Source organism: Octodon degus, unplaced genomic scaffold (genome assembly GCF_000260255.1).
Source record: "Octodon degus isolate 3935 unplaced genomic scaffold, OctDeg1.0 scaffold00168, whole genome shotgun sequence".
In the NCBI taxonomy this organism is placed as follows: Eukaryota; Metazoa; Chordata; class Mammalia; order Rodentia; family Octodontidae; genus Octodon; species Octodon degus.
The window spans coordinates 480017-501237 of record NW_004524744.1 but is presented as its reverse complement, the minus strand read 5'-3'; the positions used below and the strand labels follow the sequence as shown (position 1 = coordinate 501237).

The 21221-nt window shown below is 34.3% G+C and overlaps 1 protein-coding gene across 1 annotated transcript in view; it reads left to right on the top strand.

Moving 5' to 3' along the window:
* Positions 1 to 21221, top strand: part of Cnot6l (CCR4-NOT transcription complex subunit 6 like) — a 93138-nt gene that overhangs the window by 10653 nt on the left and 61264 nt on the right. Inside the window, exon 4 of the mRNA XM_004643185.3 lies at positions 19003 to 19092. Coding sequence (XP_004643242.1) covers positions 19003 to 19092 — 90 coding nt within the window. The remainder of the gene's footprint in view (positions 1 to 19002; positions 19093 to 21221) is intronic.

Below are 21221 nucleotides of genomic sequence, written 5' to 3'. Positions count from 1 at the left end.
CCTTCTTCCTAAAAATTTGAAAATTCTTTTGGGACTTCGTATACAGATAATCATTTCGTCTGCTGTTACAATTTTTTTTCCTTTTAAATTTATATGAGTCTGCCAAAAATGATACATACTTCAGGAACAGAAAAACTTGTATAAATATTTTAATACTAAATTTATTGAGACTTTATGAGATTAGTACGTTACCTTTGGCTTCTACAATTACAATGGGTGCTCAAAGTAGTGGCCATTAACTTCCAGACATTTATTAATATGGCAAACTGCTGCTTGGGTAACCTTGGTCATTGAGATTGCTGCACGTAGCTTTTTAATTTCTTCTCTGAGGGGTGGCAGTGTCATGGGTTTTATATGATATATGACATCTAGGGTCCCCAATGTGAGGATAATACCATCTGTTGAAAAGGTTATACTGTTTTTCTTTCCTAGAAGTGTGTATATATATTTTTGCAGACTCTGTATTTAATTTCTTTAATATAGTGACTTGGATATTTCATATGATATTAAATTAGAATTATTGTTAGCGTGCTTAAGTTGCTTATAATTTTAAAGGATAATGCTTCTAATAGTTTTTTTATTAAGAGTGATATTTGTGTTACGGTTTTGATAAAGGTTTTTTTTTTTATTTTTAATTTTTTATGTTTTTTGCAGAACCGGGGATTGAACTCAGGCCCTTACACTTGCCAGGGAAGCACTTATTCCACTGAGCCATCTCCCCAGCCCCTGATAAAGGGTTTAGATTTCAGAAATTTTATTTCTACTTTGTTAATCCTTATTCAGATAGTTCATTGAGTACTTTTTTTCATCTCAGTAGATGTTTATTTTTATTTCATTACACATATTTCTCCCAATTTAAGCAACATGTTCATCTTCAAGGTAATCCAATTTGGTTGTGTGTTAATATATTTTCAAACATAGATGGATTTAATTTGACAACATGGACTCAGGTCAACAATTTCTGACATTGCCAGTCAAGTGGAAGACCCAATACTATTATGGGCTACTGGACTCTTTTAGAATATTTTGCTGAGTTTACATACCTATAATATTCAAATAACGAAACTTAACAAAAAAAGGGTATACAGATGAATGTCCATTTTGTATCTGTATTCAAAGTAGTTGGGATAGATATATAGTTACATTCTCTTAATGAATAGAGGGATTTGTTCTAATGGTGTTTGTAAATAGGGTGTCATGTCCACATCTTGTATAGCATTTAACCACTAGGAAGAATGTATGCAATGTGTTAATTATTGAAACTGTCCTACCAATTTGGTTTGAAACTGTCTCATTGCTATTTGTTTCTCAATAAAATTATGGAAAAAAAGAAAAAGAACTATAAAGCTCTGAGACTTTATATTGTTTATGTTACCTATCGAAAGTTTGCACTCAATTTGAATACATATCACAAAAAGGCAAAAATACAGTCCTCTTAGTGTTAGTAGCTCTGAGCTTTAAATGTCAGGAACTTTCAGCTGATAGTGCCTGTGATCACCTTCTCTGCTTTTGTGGCAGCTCTGTAGAACTCTTACAGTAGTCAGAATTAGCAACCTAGTAGCCCTCCATTGTTCCATGCCATTTTCTGGCTGCTAGCTGTCCTCAGTGTACCAACCCTGGCTGCTAGCCACTTTTAGGGTGAGCAGGCTTTAGTGCTACCAACTTTTAGTGTAACCAGCTCAGACTGCTCTGCTAAAGATAGAAATCATGAATAGCAAAATAACCATCTGAAAGAAGGTTTATTAGGACCTGTGCTGCAGTGTAAGAGGCAAGCAGTACACAGTTTGTTCTATGAGGGGGAAGGAAAGGCTGTATCTTTTCTGTTTTATCAAGCATCTTTTCTGTTTATATATGTCTTGGAGTTTGTTATATTTGTATTTATTATGTCATTGAGTTTCTTATATATTCTAGTGTTAATCCTTTGTTGGATGAATAGTTGGCATTTTCTTTCATTTTGTAGGTATTTTCAGTTTGGTGATCATTTCCCTTGCTTTGCAGAAGCTCTTAATATAACAAGAATTCCATTTGTCTACTTTTACTTCTGTGCATTTAGCTTATATCCAGAGACTTTTTGCCAATTCAGATGCCCATTAACTGAAGAATGGATAAGACATACATAAGATATCACCTATGTACAGAAGAACCCGCTTTAAAAAATATCAAAACTGATAAGCAAATTTAGTAAAATGTCAGGATAAGTGAACAGAGTTCAAAAAAGGGTAGCATTTTTATATACCATTAACAAAATAGGTGAAAAAAATGCAATTTCATTTAAAACAGAATAAAAGAAAGTACATAGTTAGGAATATCCAAGAATATAAAATAATTCTACAATCCAAACTCAAACACTGATGAAGGAAACGGAAGATACCAAAAAATTCCATTGTGGTCAAAGAAGAAACATTTTTTTTTAAAAAATCTGGTGACACTTGTTTTGTTGCATGACGTGTGGTCTGTACTGAAGAATGTTTCAAACACTAATTCTGGAGTTTTTGGATGAAATGCCCTGTTAAGTGTCTTATTGTATCCCTTTGGTATGTACATATTGCTGATTTTATCTCTGAATGACCTCTTTATTAATGAATATGAACTATTGACATTCCCAGCTATCACTGTATTGGAATCTCTTTCTTTAGGTCTGTCAATACTTCTTTTATGTATTTGTATGACCCACTGTTTTTTTTGGAGGCTGGAAAATTACTTTTTTTTTTTTGTGGAACTGGGGATTGAATTTAGGCCGTTGTGCTTGCCGGAGAAGCACTTATTCCACTGAGCCATCTCCTCGCCCCTACTTTATTTATTTATTTTTAGCATTTATTTTTTTATTCAAGTATTATTTAACAAATAATCGTTATATTGAACTATATTATAGAAGATGCAGTTGCATGGAAAAATCTCATTTGCACAAAATAATTACACTTTGTATAGATTTCTTAACATTACAATATTTTATTTTTTTAATAATTTTATTGAGAAACAAATAGCAATGAGCCAGTTTCAAAACCGATTAATAGGACAGTTTCAATAATTAATACATTGTATATTGTTGTCTTCTTAGCAATTATTCATAGTACAAGATTTAGACATGATATCCTGTCCACAAACACTATTAGAACAAATCTTTCTATTCATTGAATTAAGAGAAAGTAGCTGTATATCTATCCTATTCAAATACAAAATGGTCCTTCATTTGTATCTCCTTTCTTTTGTTTAGTTTTGTCAGAGAAGGGTATTCCATTGTCATTTAAATACTGTAGATATGTGAATTCAGCAAAATAATCCAATGTAGTCCAGTAGTCCATAATAGTAGTGGGTTTTCCATAGGACTGGCAATGTCAGAAGTTGTTGACTTGAGCCTTTTACACCTCAATATATTAATATGGCCTTACTTTTTATACCTCGTTTTTATACTTTTCTGCTGGATGCATAAGACCAAGATAAAGCAAGACCTATATATGAAGAAATGTAGCTTTTGTATCTGACAAGTCAAATCCCCTCAGGATATACCCTGAAACCCTGTACCACAGTTTGTAGATCCTTTGTCAGTGTCAGCCATGTCGATGAGTCATGGCCATTGCTTGACCCATTTGCTCTCTGTGAAAGCCTGAGAGAATGTTTTCTCTCCATGTGACTCTCCTTAGGCACATTCTACATCATTTACTTTCCTCTGTGACCCCCATAATCTCCTTGATCAGAAAGTTTGGGACACAACTGAGTTACATGATGTTATAGCACAGGTTCTCCTGTGTCCTGAGTGCTCACTGACCTTGAGAGGCTAGGGAATTTTTTTTTTTTTCCCAAGCAGAACTGGGGGTTGAACTCGGGCCCTTGCTTATTCTACTGAGCCATCTCCCCAGTGTATGGCCCATTGTTGTGTGTATCTATATTTACAATTGTTATGCTTGTGCTAAATTGATCGCTTTATCTTTATATAACAATTTTGTTTCCTTTTGCATTTTTTGACTTATAATCTGTTTTATATAATTCAGTATCTCATGCTTATTTTTCATTTCTATTTGCATGCAAAATCTTAAGCTTCTTGGATTTGTTTCTAAATAATTTTCAAGTTTTTTTTTGATACAGTATCTCACTACACAGTTCAGACTTGTAGTGACCCTCCTAATTTCTGCCTCCCTAGTGCTGGGGTTGCAGGCAAGTGCCACCATGTCCGGATTTCATCGCCCTGGTTCAGCGCACCCAGGGTGGGGTTGGCATGGCATGTGGTGCCAGGGATGGAACCCTGGCTCCTGAGCTTACTTAAGCAAGCCCTTAGTCTGCTGAGCTATACCGCCAGCCCTGTATCTAAATAATTTTCATCACATTTCAGATGCCTTTGACCATTGGTATTTTCATTTGTCCTGTTCTTTTCTGTCCTGACCTTCAGAGATTCCTATTATGCACATGTTGGTATCCAGTAGATCTCTAAAACTTTACTCATGTTTAAGTTTCTTTGTTCCTTGTGGTTTTTAACCTCAACTGATCTGTTTTTGGTGGACTTTTTTTCTACCTGCTCAAGACTTTCTGAGCCTTTCCAGGTTTTTGTTGTTGTTCATTATCATTTTCAGCATTATAATTTATGTTTAGTTCTTTTAAAGTTTTTTGTTGTTGTTGTTTCTCGTTTGATACTCTCCATTTGGGGGGAAATCATTCTCATACTTTTCTGTAGTTTTTTAGACAATTTAAAATTTAAGTACACATGTACTTTTCTACTTGTAATGGGATTATATCCTGATAGCTCCATAGTGTTAGAAGGGTAATTACTATACATACATTATTGCACGTGATAAACTTAGTTGTAGAGTGTACTGTAGAGTATGTATTGTTTATCCTTGTGATCATGAGTTTGCAGCTTACTTCCTTTGCAAACAATATTTTCAGAGAGTATCTTATCACATATTGTCACCCTGGTAAATGATCAGAATTTGAAATGTGGTTCTGTTAAATGAAAATTTTAAAAAAAGATTTAAAGCTGTTTTTATTGTTACATATTTGTAATATGTAATGAATACATCCATCATGGGAAGTTGGTACATATACGTAACACATCTTAGATTTATTTACCCTCCCCTCTATTCCTAAATGTCCTTCCCATCTCTTTCCAGTTTTCTTTCATTTTGCTATTTATTTACATTTTGGATTTCTCATATAAGAAAAACTGTGCTGTTACATTTAAGCTTGTGTGTCTTTTTTTATTTCACTTCACCACAGGAACACTTGATTTTTTATGTGCTGATTTTATATTCTGTTATTGTTTAATTTAGTTATTTCTCTTGGGGAAACTTCTTGGATCTTCTATGTAAGGGATCTTGTCATTTGTGAGAAATTATTTGATTTCTTCCTCTTCTATAGTTTTCCTTATCTCTTTTTCTTGCCTGATTGCTTTGACTAGTGTCACAAGTTGTATTGCAAAAAAAGAGCAGTATATATCAAGAGCTGATCAGGCTCAAGATCTTACAGACTATTATACAGAAAAGGATTAAATAAAGGCAAAGTAAATAGGCTTGTGGGGAGTTCAGGAGGGTTAGACCTCTCTTAGAAGAACTAAGACAAAGTTTTTTTGGATCACCCATATTTATTTGGTCCGTAACAATGCTGGGATGAAGGGTAGTGCAGGAAGTAGAAGGCACATAGGCAAAAGCCCATGCAAATGAGCAGGCCTTTTGAAACAAAGGATCAAAGCCTTCTAAGCAGTAAATCTTGCTAATTAAGAGATCTTACCTTTCAGGTTAGCAGTTATTGCTCTGGAATAGTGACAGGCCATCTTCTCTGCTGTTTCAGCTGTGCTGTTATAGCTTAGCTCTTGTCTTCAGAGCACTGTGGTCTGAAACTTAACCCTTACACAAATAGAATGGACATCCTTTCCTTGTTCCTGCTTTTGCATAGAATACTTTTAGCTTCTTTCCTTATAATGTAACATTGGATGGTGATTTTTCATGAATAGCTTTGTCAAATTTAATTAACAATTTGAGGTATAGCTCTTCTATATCTTTTTGTATTGGAGTTTTATGATTGGTCTTGGATTTTGTTTTTAACCCGTTATATTGATATGATCATGTATTTTTTTGTCCTTGCATCTGTTTAGGTGTTGTGTAACATTTATTGATTTGTATATATTGAATCATCCTTATTGCTTCTCTGGGATAGATCCTGTTTGATCAGCTATATGATCCTTTTGGTGATTTGTTGTAATCTATTTGCCAGTATTTCATTGATTGAGGATTTTTGCATCTATGTTCATTAGAAAGATTGGCCTGTGGTTTTCTTACTTATTTGGATTTTTGTCTGGTGTGGGGATCAGATTGATGTTAGCTTCCAGGAATGAGTGTGGAAGCATTTCTTCACTTTGAATTTTTTTTTTTTTTTTTTTTTTTTGCGGAACTGGGGATTGAACTCAGTCCCTTGCGCTTGCTAGGCAAGTGCTTATTCTACTGAGCCATCTCCCTGGCCCCTTCTCTTTGAATTTCATTAGAGTTTAAGGAGTATTGGTGTTACAATGTCCTTCAAAGTGTTTTAGAATTTAGCAGTGAATCCATCAGGTCCTGGCCTTGTCTTTATAGATTTTTAATTACTGTCTCAGTTTCATTGCTTGATACTGGATTGTTTAGAAGTTTTATATCTTCTTGGTTCAGTTTTGGTAATTCATATGTGTATAGGAATCTGTCCATTTCTTTTAAGATTTTCAAATTTGGCAGGTTTTCATAGTGTGGTAGTTACTAACGATCTTCTGGATTTAGTAGTGTTTGTTGTGATTTAATATTTTTTGTTACTGATTTTATTAACATGGATCTGTTCTCTCCTTTTGTAAGTTTGGTGAAGAGTTTTATTTTTCCAGAGAACTCACTGTTCAATTTGATATTTTTCAATTTTATTAATTTCTGCTCCAACTTTTGTGATTACTCTTGATCTAGCCTTGGGTTTATTTATTTATTCTTCTCTGTTGTAGGGAAGGGTCTACAGGGTCTGCTTGCAGGTGCTTTAATCCACCGAGCTATTTGTCCAGTCCTACTCTTTTTTTTTTTTTTTTGTGGAACCGGGGATTGAACTCAGGCCTTTGCACTTGCCAGGGAAGCGCTTATTCCACTGAGCCATCCCCCCCACCCCCCAAGCCCTAGTCTTGAGTTTAGACTATTGTTTTCTTGTCAACTCTCTTGAGGTTCATCATCAGGTTATTTGTGTGAGCTTGCTGTGTTTCTTTAATGTGAGCACTGACTGCAGTAAATTTTCCTTTTAGGACTGCTTCTGGTATTTTGTACTAGCATTGCCATTTGAGTCCAGGAATTGTTTAATTTCTTCTGTGATCCATTGAGTTTTCAGGTGTATGTTATTAAGTTTCCAGGTATTTGTAAATTCTCTGAGTTTTCTTTTGTGATTGATTTCTAGTGTGAGTGCACTATGATTTGATAGTGTACATGCGATCATTTTGATTTTTTTTTAATGTTTAAGCAGACTCTGGACTAGCATGTAGTCTTTTGGAGAAAGTTCTGTGTGCTACTAAAAAGGATGTGTATTCTGTTGTACTAGGATAGAACACTGTAGATATGTTATGTGCATTTGTTTGAGTTTGGTTCAGCTTTGATGATTTGTCGATTTTATTGTTGTTGATCTCTTTGTGAAAATGAGGTCACTCACTGTAATTGTGTTATTTCTTTTATCTTTTATGTCCAGGTTATGTTTTATGAAATTAGGTTTTGCAATATTTGGTGCATGTATATTTACAGTTCTTATCTCTTCTTGTTGGATTTTTCCATTTACTAATATGTAATGACCTTGTTTGATTTTTCTTTTTTTAATGTATTTAGTACAGGGTCTACGGGGTCTCACTACACAGATCAGACTCCTAGTGATTCTCTTGTTTTCAGCCTCCCAAGCGCTGGAATTATAGGCGCCTACCACCATGCCCAGTCTCAGTTGCCCTGGGGGAGGGGCCAGCATGGTAAACTGGGAATCAAACCCTGGTCCTTGTGCCTGTCTAAGCAGGCACGTTAGTCCGCTGAGCTATTTGGCCAGCCTGATTTTTCTGATCAATTTAGGTTTGAAGTTCAGAATAAGATTGCTTGCTTTTGTGTCCTGGTCTATGAAACATCATTTTCCATCTTTTGATTTTCAGTCTATGAATATCTTTTTTTTTTTTTGCAGTATCGGGGATTGAACTCAGGACCCTGTGCTTGCCAGGCAAGTGCTTATTCTATTGAGCTATCTCCCCAGGCCTCGGTGAATATCTTTTTTACTTTTTTGCGGAACCAGGGATTGAACTTAGGTCCTTGCGCTTGCCAGGGAAGCACTTATTCCACTGAGCCATCTCCCCGGCCTCTGAATATCTTTTTTGGTAGGAGTTTCTTGAATGCAATAGGATGTTGGGCTCTTTTTTTATTTAATCTGCCAGTGTGTCTTTCAGCAGGGGAGTTGGGACCATTAATGTTGACAGTTATTACTGAAAGGTGTCTGTTTCTGATACTGTGTTCTTTTTCTGTTGATGTTTTTGTTTTGATTTTTTTTTAAATTTCTTCGTCTTGCTTGATATATTCGTTCATCTGATTTTTTTGCTTTATTTTCTTTGTCTTCTTAGAGTAGAAAATAAGTACTCTTGAGTATTTTTTTATTATTGATTTGTATTTCATATATCTTTTAAGTTTTTTTTAAAGTTCTTTTCATTGTTCTTTTTTGTGGAATGATCTTATTCTCCATTTATTTTGAAAAGAAAATTTTCCCTGATATGTTAACCTGAGTTGGAAATTTTTTGCTTTTAGGGCTTAAAATACATCACTTGAAGCTCTCCTGGATTTTAAAATTTGTGTTAAGTCTGCTACCTATTTAGTTTATCTTTTAAGATTTTAAAAATTTATTTCTTCTCTCTGACAGTTTTTATGACTTTTTGTCTTTTTTTTTTTTTTTTGCTGTACCAGGGATTGAACTCAGGACCCTGTACTTGCCAGGCAGGCACTTATGCTGCTCAGCTATCTCCCTGGCCCATGACTTTTGTCTTTATTGGACATAAGAAATTTTCACATAAGGAATGTGTTCTCTGGAGCTCTTTTTCATTGTAGTTAGTTGATTTTCTTTAGGCTTTCTTTACCTGAATGTTAAAATCTTTCCTCAGTCTTGGAACATTTGTTATACTTGTAAACAAATTTTTAAATTTTCAAATTATTTTTTTCATTTTTAATTTTTTAATGTGCTGTTTTCTAATTTCTCTATAACTCTGATTAGTCTTATGTTAGTGTTACAGTCTGTGTTTAGATGCCCCCGCCAAGTTTCATGCTGTCATGAGGACAGGCTTTTAAAGTTTATGCTCCATTCTTAGTCCAGTGTTGGCATTATTGGTGTGAGTGTTACACTGACCTTGGGGTGGCAGATAGCCTGCATACAATATAAGGGAGGGTAAGAGGCTTGCTGTGCTCCTCCCTTTTGCTCTTGCTGCCTTTGCTGTTCTCTGCCACTGTGAACTGTTACCCTCTTCCATGTGCCACCCTGCCTTGGAGCCAACTGGGTATGAAACCACCACAAACTGTGATCTAAATAAACCTTTCCTTCTTTAATTCTGGGTATCAGGTATTTTGTCTCAGCAATGAGAGAAAAGTAACCAGGACAGTTTTCTTAAAATTATCTAATAGCTGTTGGATGAGTTTTTTTGTTCTCTTTTCATGTTTAAGGCTTCTCTGAGTACAATGGTACTTTGGTTCATAAACATTTTTATTCCTGTACAGTTTGGTTTGCAAACAGAAGTGTTTGACAGAATTTTGTTTTTGTTGATGAACGCTGCACTGGGTGATGAATGTGACTGTAGCCATCTTTCCCACATGAATGTGAATGTGGTCATCTTTCCCAGAATTGTGGAATAAATTAAGTTTGTGAACCAAGGTGCCACTGTATTTGGTCTTTATTTTCCATTTTGTTCTCAAGTTTGGAAACCCATTTCAGAAACTCTCAGTTCTGCAATTTATAAATTCGATGTAATTTTTAAAGTTCGGTATTTTTTTCTGATACTTTTTTTGTGGCATCTATGTTTAATAAATTTGTCATTCAGATTTTGAATTATTTTGGTCAACTCTTCCAATTTTTTGTTTCTTTCATATTCCCATTGATCATTTTATACGTATTTTTTGTTATGTCCTCTTTGAACCAACCAATTTTCACTAGTTTTTTCTTAGCTTGGGCCTCCCTTAATCAGCTCTGCTACCTGGTGTTTGTTTTCCTGCACTGGTGTCCCTTTAATCTGCTTTAAGAAAGTTAGGAGACCTTGTGGGTTTTTGGTTTCCTTGGTTTCTCATGTTTCTATATGTGTATTTTATCCTGAAAGGATATTGAAGTTTTTCAAAAGATTTTTTCTGCTCCTATTGAAATGATCATGTTATATTTTTCCTTCTCTTTTGTTGTACTTACTGAACTTATTGCCCACATGCCACAGTAGGCTGTTTGGATCATTTAAAGCTCTAAAAGATTTGCCATCATTGATCTAGGAGTTGAACCATCCTTTGACCCAAGGATAAGGCCTACTTGGTCATGCTGTACAATTTTTTTTAAAAAAAGTAATTTGTTTTATTCTGTTTACCAGTAACATATGTTCTTGAGGGTTTTTGTATGTGTTTTCATTAAAAAATTGGCTTGTAGTTTTCTTGTTAAAATACTGTCTAGTTTTGACTCAGGATAATGCTTCCTTCCAGGAATAAGTTTGTCAGTACTATTTCCCTCTCAATTTTTATTAAAGAATTTAAGGAGTGTTGGCATTAGATTTTTCCTTAGGTTCTGGAAGAAATTTGCAGTGAAGCCATCAAGTCCTAGACCCATGATGGCAAACCTTTTAGAGCTTTAAATGATGCAGTCAGCACTGCTGTCCTAGGCTTTTCTATAGTTTTTATTATTGCCTCTGCTTCTTTGCCTGTTGTTCTGTTCAGAATTTTTATATATTGGCTCAGTTTTTGTAATTCATATTTGTCTATAAAACCTAATTTCTGTGTTCTCTAATGTTTTGGAATTAAGTTGAAGGATTTTTTTTAAGGTATTGTAGATTTTGGTGGTATGAATTGTGATTTTACTTTCTCCATTTGTAATTACATTCATATGAATCTTTTCCTTTTTTCTTTCTGTTAAGTTTGGCCAATAGTTTACCAGTTTTGTTTATCATTTAAAAGAATGTACTCTTTGATTCTTTGTACTTTAAAAAAAATCTCAATTTCATTAATTTCTGCTTCGATCTTTGTGATTTCCTTCTTTCTGTTAGTTTCAGAGTTGAATTGCTGTTGTGTTTTATGCTTGAAGTGCATCATTAGGTTGTTTGGGATTGTTCAATGCTTTTTTTAAAAAAAAATTATGTATTTGGTACAAGGCCTCATTACGCAGCTTGAAACTCAAAGTGAACCTCCTGGTTTTAGCTTCCCACAGCTGGGATTACAGGCGTGCAGTGGCCGGCTGGGCACACCCAGGATGGGGTTGGCACAGCAAGCGATACTGGGGATTGAACCCAGCTCCTTGTGCTTGCCAGGCAGGTGCTTAAGACCACTGACTTATCTCTCTGGCCCACTATTGAATGCTTTTAATGTGTGCATTCAGAGCTATAAACTTTGTTTGCTTTCATTGTATCTCATAAATTTGGCATGTTGTGCTTCCATTTTCATCTGATTTTGTAGGTTTTTATTTTTGTTCTGTGGTCCTCTGATTATTTAGTGATGTGTTTAATCTCCATGTGTTTCTGTAATGTCTTCTAAAATTTTATTATTAGTATATATTTGCATTGTATAATAATTACATGTATTATGTTTATGTAATTTCTGTGGTTTTTCTTGCTGTTGATTTCTGGTTTCATTCCAGTATGACCTAGTAGCATGCAGGAGATTATTTCAGTTCTCTTATATTTGGTTAGGGTTGCTTTATGGCTTAAGATAGGGCCAATTTTGTAAAAAATTTGCATATTGCTGAAAAAAAGATGTATCATATTTTTGTACAAAACAGTCTGCAGGTGTCTGTTAGATTCATTTGGTCAGTGATGTCATTTAACTCTAATATCTCTTTGTTCATTTTTTATCTGGTTGACCTATGATCGGATTGGACTGAATGAAGTTCCCTGCTATGATAGCATTTGTTTCTGTCTGTCCTAGTGTGTACAGTGGTTTCTGTTTTATGAAGATGGAGTGGCCATGTATAATGCATAGATATTTATAATTTTTTTTTCCTCTCAAATTATTTCCTTTACTAGTATGTAGTGCCCAGCCTTTTCTCTTCTGACCACTTTTGGCTTGAAGCCTGCTGTGTCTGAAAATAAGACAGTTACTCTTAGTTATTTTTATGCTGTGAGTGGTATGGATTATTCTTTTCCATCTTTTCACCTTTAGTTTATGAGTTCTTTTTTGGTTGAGCTGTATCTCTGGTAGGTGGTATATAGTTGCATTTCATTTTTGGACCCAATCTGCTAGTCTATGAGTTTTACTTGGGGCATTAAGACCTTTGACAAAAAGTTGCTATTGTAAGGTGTGTCCAATATTCTGTCATTGTATTATTGTTCTAGTTCCTGTTCCCTTTTTCTCTTTGTTTTAATTTTTTTTTTTTGTCCCCAGTTAGATGTATACTTTCCTTTTTGCTGTTTGGTGCTAGTGCCACTGTCTCTTTGTCAAGGATTCTTTTAAGTATTTTTTGCAGTGATTATTTAATGGCAATATATTTCTTTAGGATTTTTTTGTTGTGGAAAATCTTTATTTTTCCTGTCAAATTTGAAGGCTTGTTTTGCATTATATGGAAGCCTGGGTTCAAAAATGTTTTCTTTTATGGCTTGAAAAACTTCACTGAATGTTTTCTTGGTCTTTAACACAAATTGTCACTGACTTGTACCACTGGTGGTACAAATTGATCTAATTACTTTCATTAGTCTTTTACTAGTGAAATTAATTAAAAATCTATAAATAGACTGAATCTAGTTGGTTGCTTGAATTTGAAGCATTAATGCCCAAATATAAATATTAATTAACTGTTCATATCAGTTACAAAACCATTACATATTTATTTTCAAGTAATTTATGCCCATGACATTTCTTAACAGGTTTTTAGTTTATCAGCAATTTTCTAAATTTTAACATAGAAGGCTTACACATAGCTCTCATTGTTAGTGTGTATAATATCATTCAGGACTGCTATACTGCAGATTAGCTATATTAAAATTTTTATACCATTTTAATATTTTCCTTAAGGAACAGTCATATGATATCTGGTCTGCTAAATTAAAGCTTTTCAAAGATTGCCTGAGAAGTGGTACAAGTTGCCTGATGTATTAATCACGCATGTACTGCACCAGTGGTTCAAGCTGGTGGGAGCAGTCAAATTCATATCAGAGCCACCTGGCAGTAAGACATATGAATTACAGCCCCATTGTGAATGTGTTAAATTTTGTGTTTAGAAATCTGTAGTGATTCTGATATGCTTGCTTTTATAAGTTACTTGATGTTTTTCTCTAACAGCTTTTACTACTTTTTGCTTTTGTTGAATTTAAGGAATTTTGATTATAATGTGTCATAGAAGGATTCTTCTCTAGTCATGGCTATTTTGGGTTCTTTATGCTTCTTGAATTTTTTTTCCTCTAGATTTGGAAATTTTCCTCAGTTTTTTTATACCTTTTGAATTTCTTTGTAAATTCTCCTTTATTCTTATAATTCTGATTTTTTTTTCCCTTTCTTGAGTCATTTAGCAGCTATAAGTAGTTTGCTTTTTTTGTTTGTTTGTTTTAAGGCTATGATTAAACTTATGATCTGCTAAAATCCACCTTGTTTTCAATTTCAGACACTCTTGTCTCCCTGTTGGACAAATCCGCTAGGGTGCTTTTTATTAAAATTCTCATATCTTATATTTTCCCTTGTTTTCTAATTTCTAGTTCTTTACAAAATTGGTCATTCATATCTTGTATAGTCTTGGTTAACTCAGTTAATTCTTTTTCTAAGCTTGTTGAATACTTACTAAGGTTTTTTTTTTTTTTTTTTTTTTTTTTGTTTAGTAAAATCCTCTTTAAGTTCACTAAAGGTTATGGAATTCCCTATATGTTTCTTCTTTGAGATATTCAGACATTTTGACCATTTTTGTTTTAGTTCTTTGCCTGTAACGTCTTCACCTTCATTTCCGGGCGAGCAACCTTTGAGGGGGTAAAGTTTCAGGTAAGGGTATTTCAGGGCCATCTTACTGCCTTGCTTTCTGATATTTCTATTGCTGTACTGCAAGTTGAAGATCTGTTAGGGAAGAGAACCTCTGTTTTTACTGTGTGGATCTTCTTAGTTAGTCTGTCTCCCTGTGATGTGTCTTTTTTTTTTTTTTTTTGCATTATGCTTTTGTATTTATATTCCTCTTCAACATACTTGGTATATTTGTGGGTCTTTATAGTGTCCAGTCTTTTGGGGATTGATCTCCAGCCACCACACAGAGAGAAGATGTACCATAACAATATTGATTACACGAAGACAGATGATATATTGTGGTGGCATGCACTAAAAAAATCAATAAATAGCAACAATTAAGCCTCTGTTTGTAGTAGCAAAGAAATGGGTCATAATAATAGAATCAAAGACAAATCAGACCTTGACATGTTATACAAACCCATAAAAACTGCAACTATACCACCCTTATCGATAGAAAATAGACTTATAATGATATAGGCAAAGACAGAACAAATGTTGAAATATGGTAAATGTCTACTAAATGCAGTAACTATACTATTGTTAACAATAAAGAGTTCAGTAAGAGCATTTAATCATTTTAATGGTTAAAAAATTATTAAACCTTAATTTTAACAGTAATGAAGATGAAGGGGTATATAGAATGGAAAAATGAAAGAAAGGGACCTTTGAGAAAGAAAGGAGAAAAAGTGAAATCTTTTGAAGAAAAGAAAGTAGGACTAAATAAAAGTAAAAAAAGAACAAAAAGAAAAGCTTAATATAAAGAGCAAAAGAAAGAAAAGGGGAATATAAATGGATCCCCCAAATCCTTTTTGGCTGAGTGGTTTTGCAGGGATCATTGTGTTAGAATCCAAATATAGGGGAAGGATAATGAGTCACAACTAGGGTCTGTTTTTTTTTTCCATGTCCACTGTGTGTGTGCGCACGTGTGCATGCGTGCCCACTTGTATGTACTGTCCACTTTTATGTACTTGTATGTACCTGCCTTTCCTGCTGTGAGGGGTCATTGAACAGTATGGTTTCTGCCCAGGGGCTGTATTCATTTTAGGGGCTTTCATGTCTATTCCCACTGTGTGCCCCATGTGTTTGTCTCTGCATGCCTCTGTAGCCTTTTAGTTTGTGATGTGTTCCTAGTTCCACTATTTTAGAAATCCTCCTGTCCATATACCCTTTGGGTGTGGTAACCACTGGAGGCTAGGCATATCCTTGATCCTATTGTCAGATGGGAAAAGCAAACAAAATAACAGGTTCTGTGCTGAATGTAGATCAGGGGCACATGAAGCAGTTTGCTGGACTTTAAATGTCATGACTTAGCCCCCTCAGAAAACCATTTGTGATCAGCTTGGCTTTTCTCTACATAGAGTGGGACCACCATTTACTTCCTGGCCTGATATCTTTGCTGCTTAAACTTACAGGGGATCTATAACTAGCCTCCCCGCTCTCTGTAGCTGCCTCTGTGGCCAACTCTCATCCACTGACTGTGGTAGGGTGACTCCATAAATCCTGAAGTGTAGCTGTTCTGTGAGTTCTGATTTCCAAAGTAGCTCAGTCTTAAGCAATTAACCCCTCGCCCAAATGTCTCCTTAATTAGTCACTCCCAAAATGGCTGCTTGGAATTGTACCTTTTCTTCAACTCTAACCTGCCATGCAGGAGTCACTTTCTGGTAAAGCCCTGCATGTATATGTAGCTTACAGTAATGGTGGGCTTTTCATGGTGCTTGCTCTGACAGTTTATTGTTTTTCCTTAGGGCTGCTAACCTTTTAGGGGTTTGTTTACTTTGTGTTTGCAGGCAGGACCTTGGGAGCCCAGAGTAGTATTCTAGACTGCTTTGTTCTTTTTATGGGTTTGTCTTCAGTTTCTCTGTAATTTCTAGTTTTCCTGTCTGCAGTTTCCTAATACCCAAAGGTCTTATTCCTTTTCTGTTTACTAAGTATTACAGGTGTCAATTCCAGTTCCAGAACAGGCTGTGATACGCTGCCATTCTTTTTTCTACCATTTTCTCTCCTTCTGGGGGGTACACAGTACTGGGAATTGAACCCCATGGGGTTTTATACTGAGTTGCACCCTAGCACACATTACTCTTTTTGAAATAGGGTCTTCTTAATTGCCCAAGCTAGGTTTTTTTTTTTTTTTTTTTTTTTTTTTTTTTTTTTTTTTTTCTTTCTTTCTTCTTTATTTCTTTCTTTCTTTCTTTTTTTCTATTTTGGTGGTACCAGGGATTAAACTCAGGACCTTGTGCTTGCCAGGCAAGCACTTATTCCACTGAGCTATCTCCCTAGCTCCCCTAGTTTGTGATCCGTGTGTCTTAGCCTCCCAGTACTGAGGATTACAGGCATATGGAATTGTGCTCTGTTTGAATGTTGTTATTGAACCATCATAAAGTTGAAAAATTGTTAAATTAAACCATTCAAAGTCTGTGACCTGTTTGTATTATAATTTAAAGTTGAGGACTTATCCTCAGGGAAAGTATTTATTGGCCCTTCCTCCCCCATTTCACATACTTTATAATTTCTTTGCATGTTTCTCACTTTTTTCTTGATAACTATATATTTTAAGTAAATGTGACAGTTGTGAAATCAGAATTGCACTCCATCCCGCACTTATTTGTCATCACTTCTAGTTTTATTCATTGTTTCATTGTTCCAAACTAATTCTGTGTTCTTCACATGTGTCTTCTGAAGTTTCTACTTAGGTAATGATTCAGCTAATGATTAGACAGATTTCTGAAACCAGTAAATCTCTCGCTCTTTGCCAAGTGACTCTGTGTTTGGGGCACACCTTCAGTGCTAAGCTAGGAAGTTTACAACAATCCCTTAACCTTCGTTTCCTGCTTGGGCATAGCTTCAAGATCAGATAGAAGTAAGAACTAAAGTATTTTTAGGTTTTCCTCAAGCATTGCATAACTCTGTGTATGTATGATGTTCTCAATTGCCAGAAATACGACAAATATTTTCAGAGTTCCTATAGACACATCATTCCCAAGCTTTGAATTTTAAGCTTTTTGGTTTAATCTCTCATTTGTCTCAACTATTCAATCACTCACATTGCCGCAGTTTAAACATTTGCCTGTGGTGGTTTCCTTGAACATTCCTTCAGCCTCCTGCTTCAAGAAGAACTCTTTCAGCACTGGACAAGAGTTAAAAGAGTCATCTCCTATATCAGATAATAATTACTGTCTGGGAATGAGGCTTTGGAGGAGTTTCAGCTTGGTTTTTGTTGTTTCTCATGCTTCAAAGCTGACCTGGCAATGTGAGATCAGAAGTAAAAATGCTACAAATCATTATTCTTAATAAGAATCTATGCTTTTTCTTAAATCCTTCCTGGTGTTTGAGAGCTCTTATATATAGTTACGCATTACTTTAATACAGTGATATATTTTGAGAAATTTTTTTTAGGACAGTTTCAATAATTAATACATTGCATATTGTTGTCTTTGTAGTGGTTATTCATAGTACAAGATGCAGACCTGATATCCTGTCCAAACACTTAGTACAAATCTTTCTCGTGATTGAATTAAGAGAAAGTAGTTGTATATCTATCCTATTTTGTATATATAGATACAAAATGGTCCTTCGTGTCCTTTTTTTGTTTAGTTTTGTCAGAGATGGTATTCCATTGGCATATAAATATTGTAGGTGCATGAATTCAGCAAAATAATCCAATATAGTCCAGTAGTCCATAGTAGTAATGGGTTATCCGTAGGACTAGGCAATGTCAAAAGTTGTTGAGAGAAATGTGTTGTTATACAGCTTCATCATTATGTGAACATGAAAGAATGTATTTATGCAACCCTGAGTAATGTAGATCAGTCACTAGTCACTCCATATGGTCTCAATATAATCAAGAGGCATAGTAAACATGAGATATGTAAAGCTACTGTTGATTTAACAGGGCATAATATTTTTAAGTATGTTCTGAGATAGTAATAAAGAGTATAGGATAGTAAATACGAAAACCAGTAATATACTTGTTTATTATCAAGTGTTGTGTCCTGTATGTAATGGTATATGTTGCATACTTTTAACACAAGTTTCAATTGTCATTTTGTCTGCTGTGTGTAAGTTGGCGCCATGGTAGGTTTGTATACCCAACATTACTACAAATAGTTGAATAATACTTTTAAGGTCTTTTTAATCTCATGGGACTGTCATTATATGCTCATTTTGTGGTTGATCAAATGTCATGCCTTCATGACAGGTCTTTACTATCCTATTTTTGTTGATTTTTTAAAATCCATTTCCTTTTGAATAGGCTTGAGTAATTTCTGTCTTTCAAGGAATTTGCCCATTTTTTTCTAAGCTGTTGAATTTATGAACATAGAATTGTTATTTTCTTCCCACAATTCACTAACTCAATTGGCAATAGGTTTTGTTTTTGCTTGAGATACTTTGCTTTTCTTATGTTCTAATGTTCTAAGATGACCTCTTTGTTATGATATCACATATTTGTTCTTGTTCAAGGTATTTGCCTTTCAGTTAGAATCTTAGTTCAAAGATTAATATCAAACCTATAAGGTTGCTTCAGAATTGACTAAGATTACTGCATATGTATTTGTGTGTGTGTGTGTGTGTGTGTGTTAGAGAGAGAGAGAGAGAGGAGAGAGAGAGAGAGAGAGAGAGTGGGGAAGGAGAGAGGAGCCCATATTCTAGGCTAATAATATAAATAATTAAATCTGGGGGGAAATTTGAAGTTATTTATGTCTATCTTAAGGTATATTTCTTTAATTCATAAAATATCTTTAAATATCAGTAATAGATTAAATGCAGTAGAATCAATTTAGAAAATTATTTTGTTTCATAGTATACATTTCTGTCTTCTCTTTCAATTATGTCTTATTGGTTTTATTTTATCTTTTAGGCAATCCTTTGTCACAGGATATTCTCAATTTGTACCAGGACCCAGATGGAACCCGAAAGCTACTGAATTTCATGCTTGACAATCTTGCAGGTAACTAGTAATGACAAAACAGTAAACTCTACACATACTATTATTGGCTAATATGTCATGGATTGCTTTGTACCTGCTTATAGGTTCAGTATTTTTGCTTTTAGTATATCTCATGATAGTAGAACATTCTTTCATGTATTGTATGCTTTCTGTTTTCTAAACGATATATTCTGAGGTTTAGTTACATTATCTTGTTCAGTTTTTCTAAGAACTGAAGCTGTATAGATTTGTATTCACATTTTACAGATGCAAATTTGGAGATTCACAGAGTAATCATTTATATACAGCTAATTAATGCCAGAGCTATGAATCCAAAATTGTCTTGTGGTTGTTCACAAAGATGTATAGTTATTTTCTGTTTGATTTTGGTGCAGATTATGATTTTGGTTGATTGTATATAGGCTGGTGTTGGTAGATTAGGTGTATGAAATGTATTTTTTTATGAAATGTATTTTTGACTTGAGATATTATCAGCTTCATAATAATCAGTACATAACTGCATTGTAAATCAAGAAGCATCTGTAGTGTGGTGCATTGTACATTTGTGGAAATTTTGCAAGTTTGCTTTTTAATTAAGAATGTCAGAGTTACGGGACTGAAATGGTCCTGTTCCAAATGCAAGTTGCCTTATATAAGAAGCCTATTAAGTATTTTACCATAAACATTTTTTGTTATGGTTTCTTAAGCACTTAAAATATACATAAAGGATAGATATATAGTTGCATTCTCTTAATGAATAGAATGATTTTTTCTAATGGTGTTTGTAAGTAGGATCACAAGTCTGCATCTTGTACAGCAATTAACCATTAAGAAGAATATATGCAGTGTATTATTTGTTGAAACTGTACTTTCGATTTGATTTGAAACTGTCTCATTGCTATATGTTTATCAATAAAACTTTGAAAAGAAAAAAAAATAAAATAAAATATACATAAAAGTGTGGAGGAGATAATGCTGAATTCATATATTTTTGTTGGTATAATGTCTATCTAAGATACGATATTAGGAAAGAGGTTGGTTTCATGTTTCTATAAAGGGGTCCTTGTCACAGTGTTTTGGCTATACTCTGTATTTCCTTCTGTCATGAAAGATACTTTCTCTACCATATAAAAAAGCAAGGTGTACAATAAGAAATGAACGTTTAATAGCATCTAAAATGTTTTTTTGGTTAAAAGACTTAAGTGGTTTTTTTTTTGTTGTTGTTGTTGGACCCTGCATTTGACAGGCAGGCGCTTATTCTACTGAGCTATCTCCCTGGCCCTGTAAATTTATTACAGAGGTCTTTTAGTAAAGAATTAGGAATCGGTGAAGGTTTCATTTGTATATATAATATGTGTGTGCTATTTCCAGTTAGCATTAAAATATCTCTTATCTGTATAAATATAGCATTTAAATAAACTGTAAGTTTTAAGGAATTCTTCATGTAATTTAGATATATAAGATCTTCAATAGTATGCATATTGCACATATCTTGTCTTGCGGGGTTTTTTTTTTTTTTTGTATGTGTGTGTGTGTCTTTCAATGAACAGAAGAAATTTTATTGCAATTAATGATACTCTAAGAGATTTTGTGTACCACATTAATGTGTCATATGTCATCACATAGAAACTCTTATTAATTTTTACTTTACAATACTTAGAGCTATAACCTTCCTGGAATTGATATGTGTTTAAAGTAAGATGGAGGTCATGAAGATGGCTCAGTAGAATAAGTGCTTGCCTGGTAAGCACAAGGGCCTGAGTTTAATCTCCAGTTCCGCAAAACAGTCAAGAGATTTAATGACTTTTCCATATACATATTATATTAATCCTGAATCATTTACTGGTGAGACTTTTCTTTTTGTGGTTCTGGATATTGAACCCAGTGAGTGCTGAATTATATTACCAGCCCCTTTGTTTTATTTTGAAACAAAGTTTTGCTTAGTTGTCCAGTGTGGCCTTGAATTTTATGATTTTCCTGTCTAAACTTCCTAAGTAGTTGGGATTACACATTTGCACCACCATGCCTAGTTTATTCTGCTTTTTTAGTGCTTTCTTTGTCATAAACCAGGTTTCACTGTATGGGTAGGTCTGTTTCTGAATACTCTTTGTTATCTTTCATTAGGTTTTCTTTTCTTTCTTTCTTTCTTT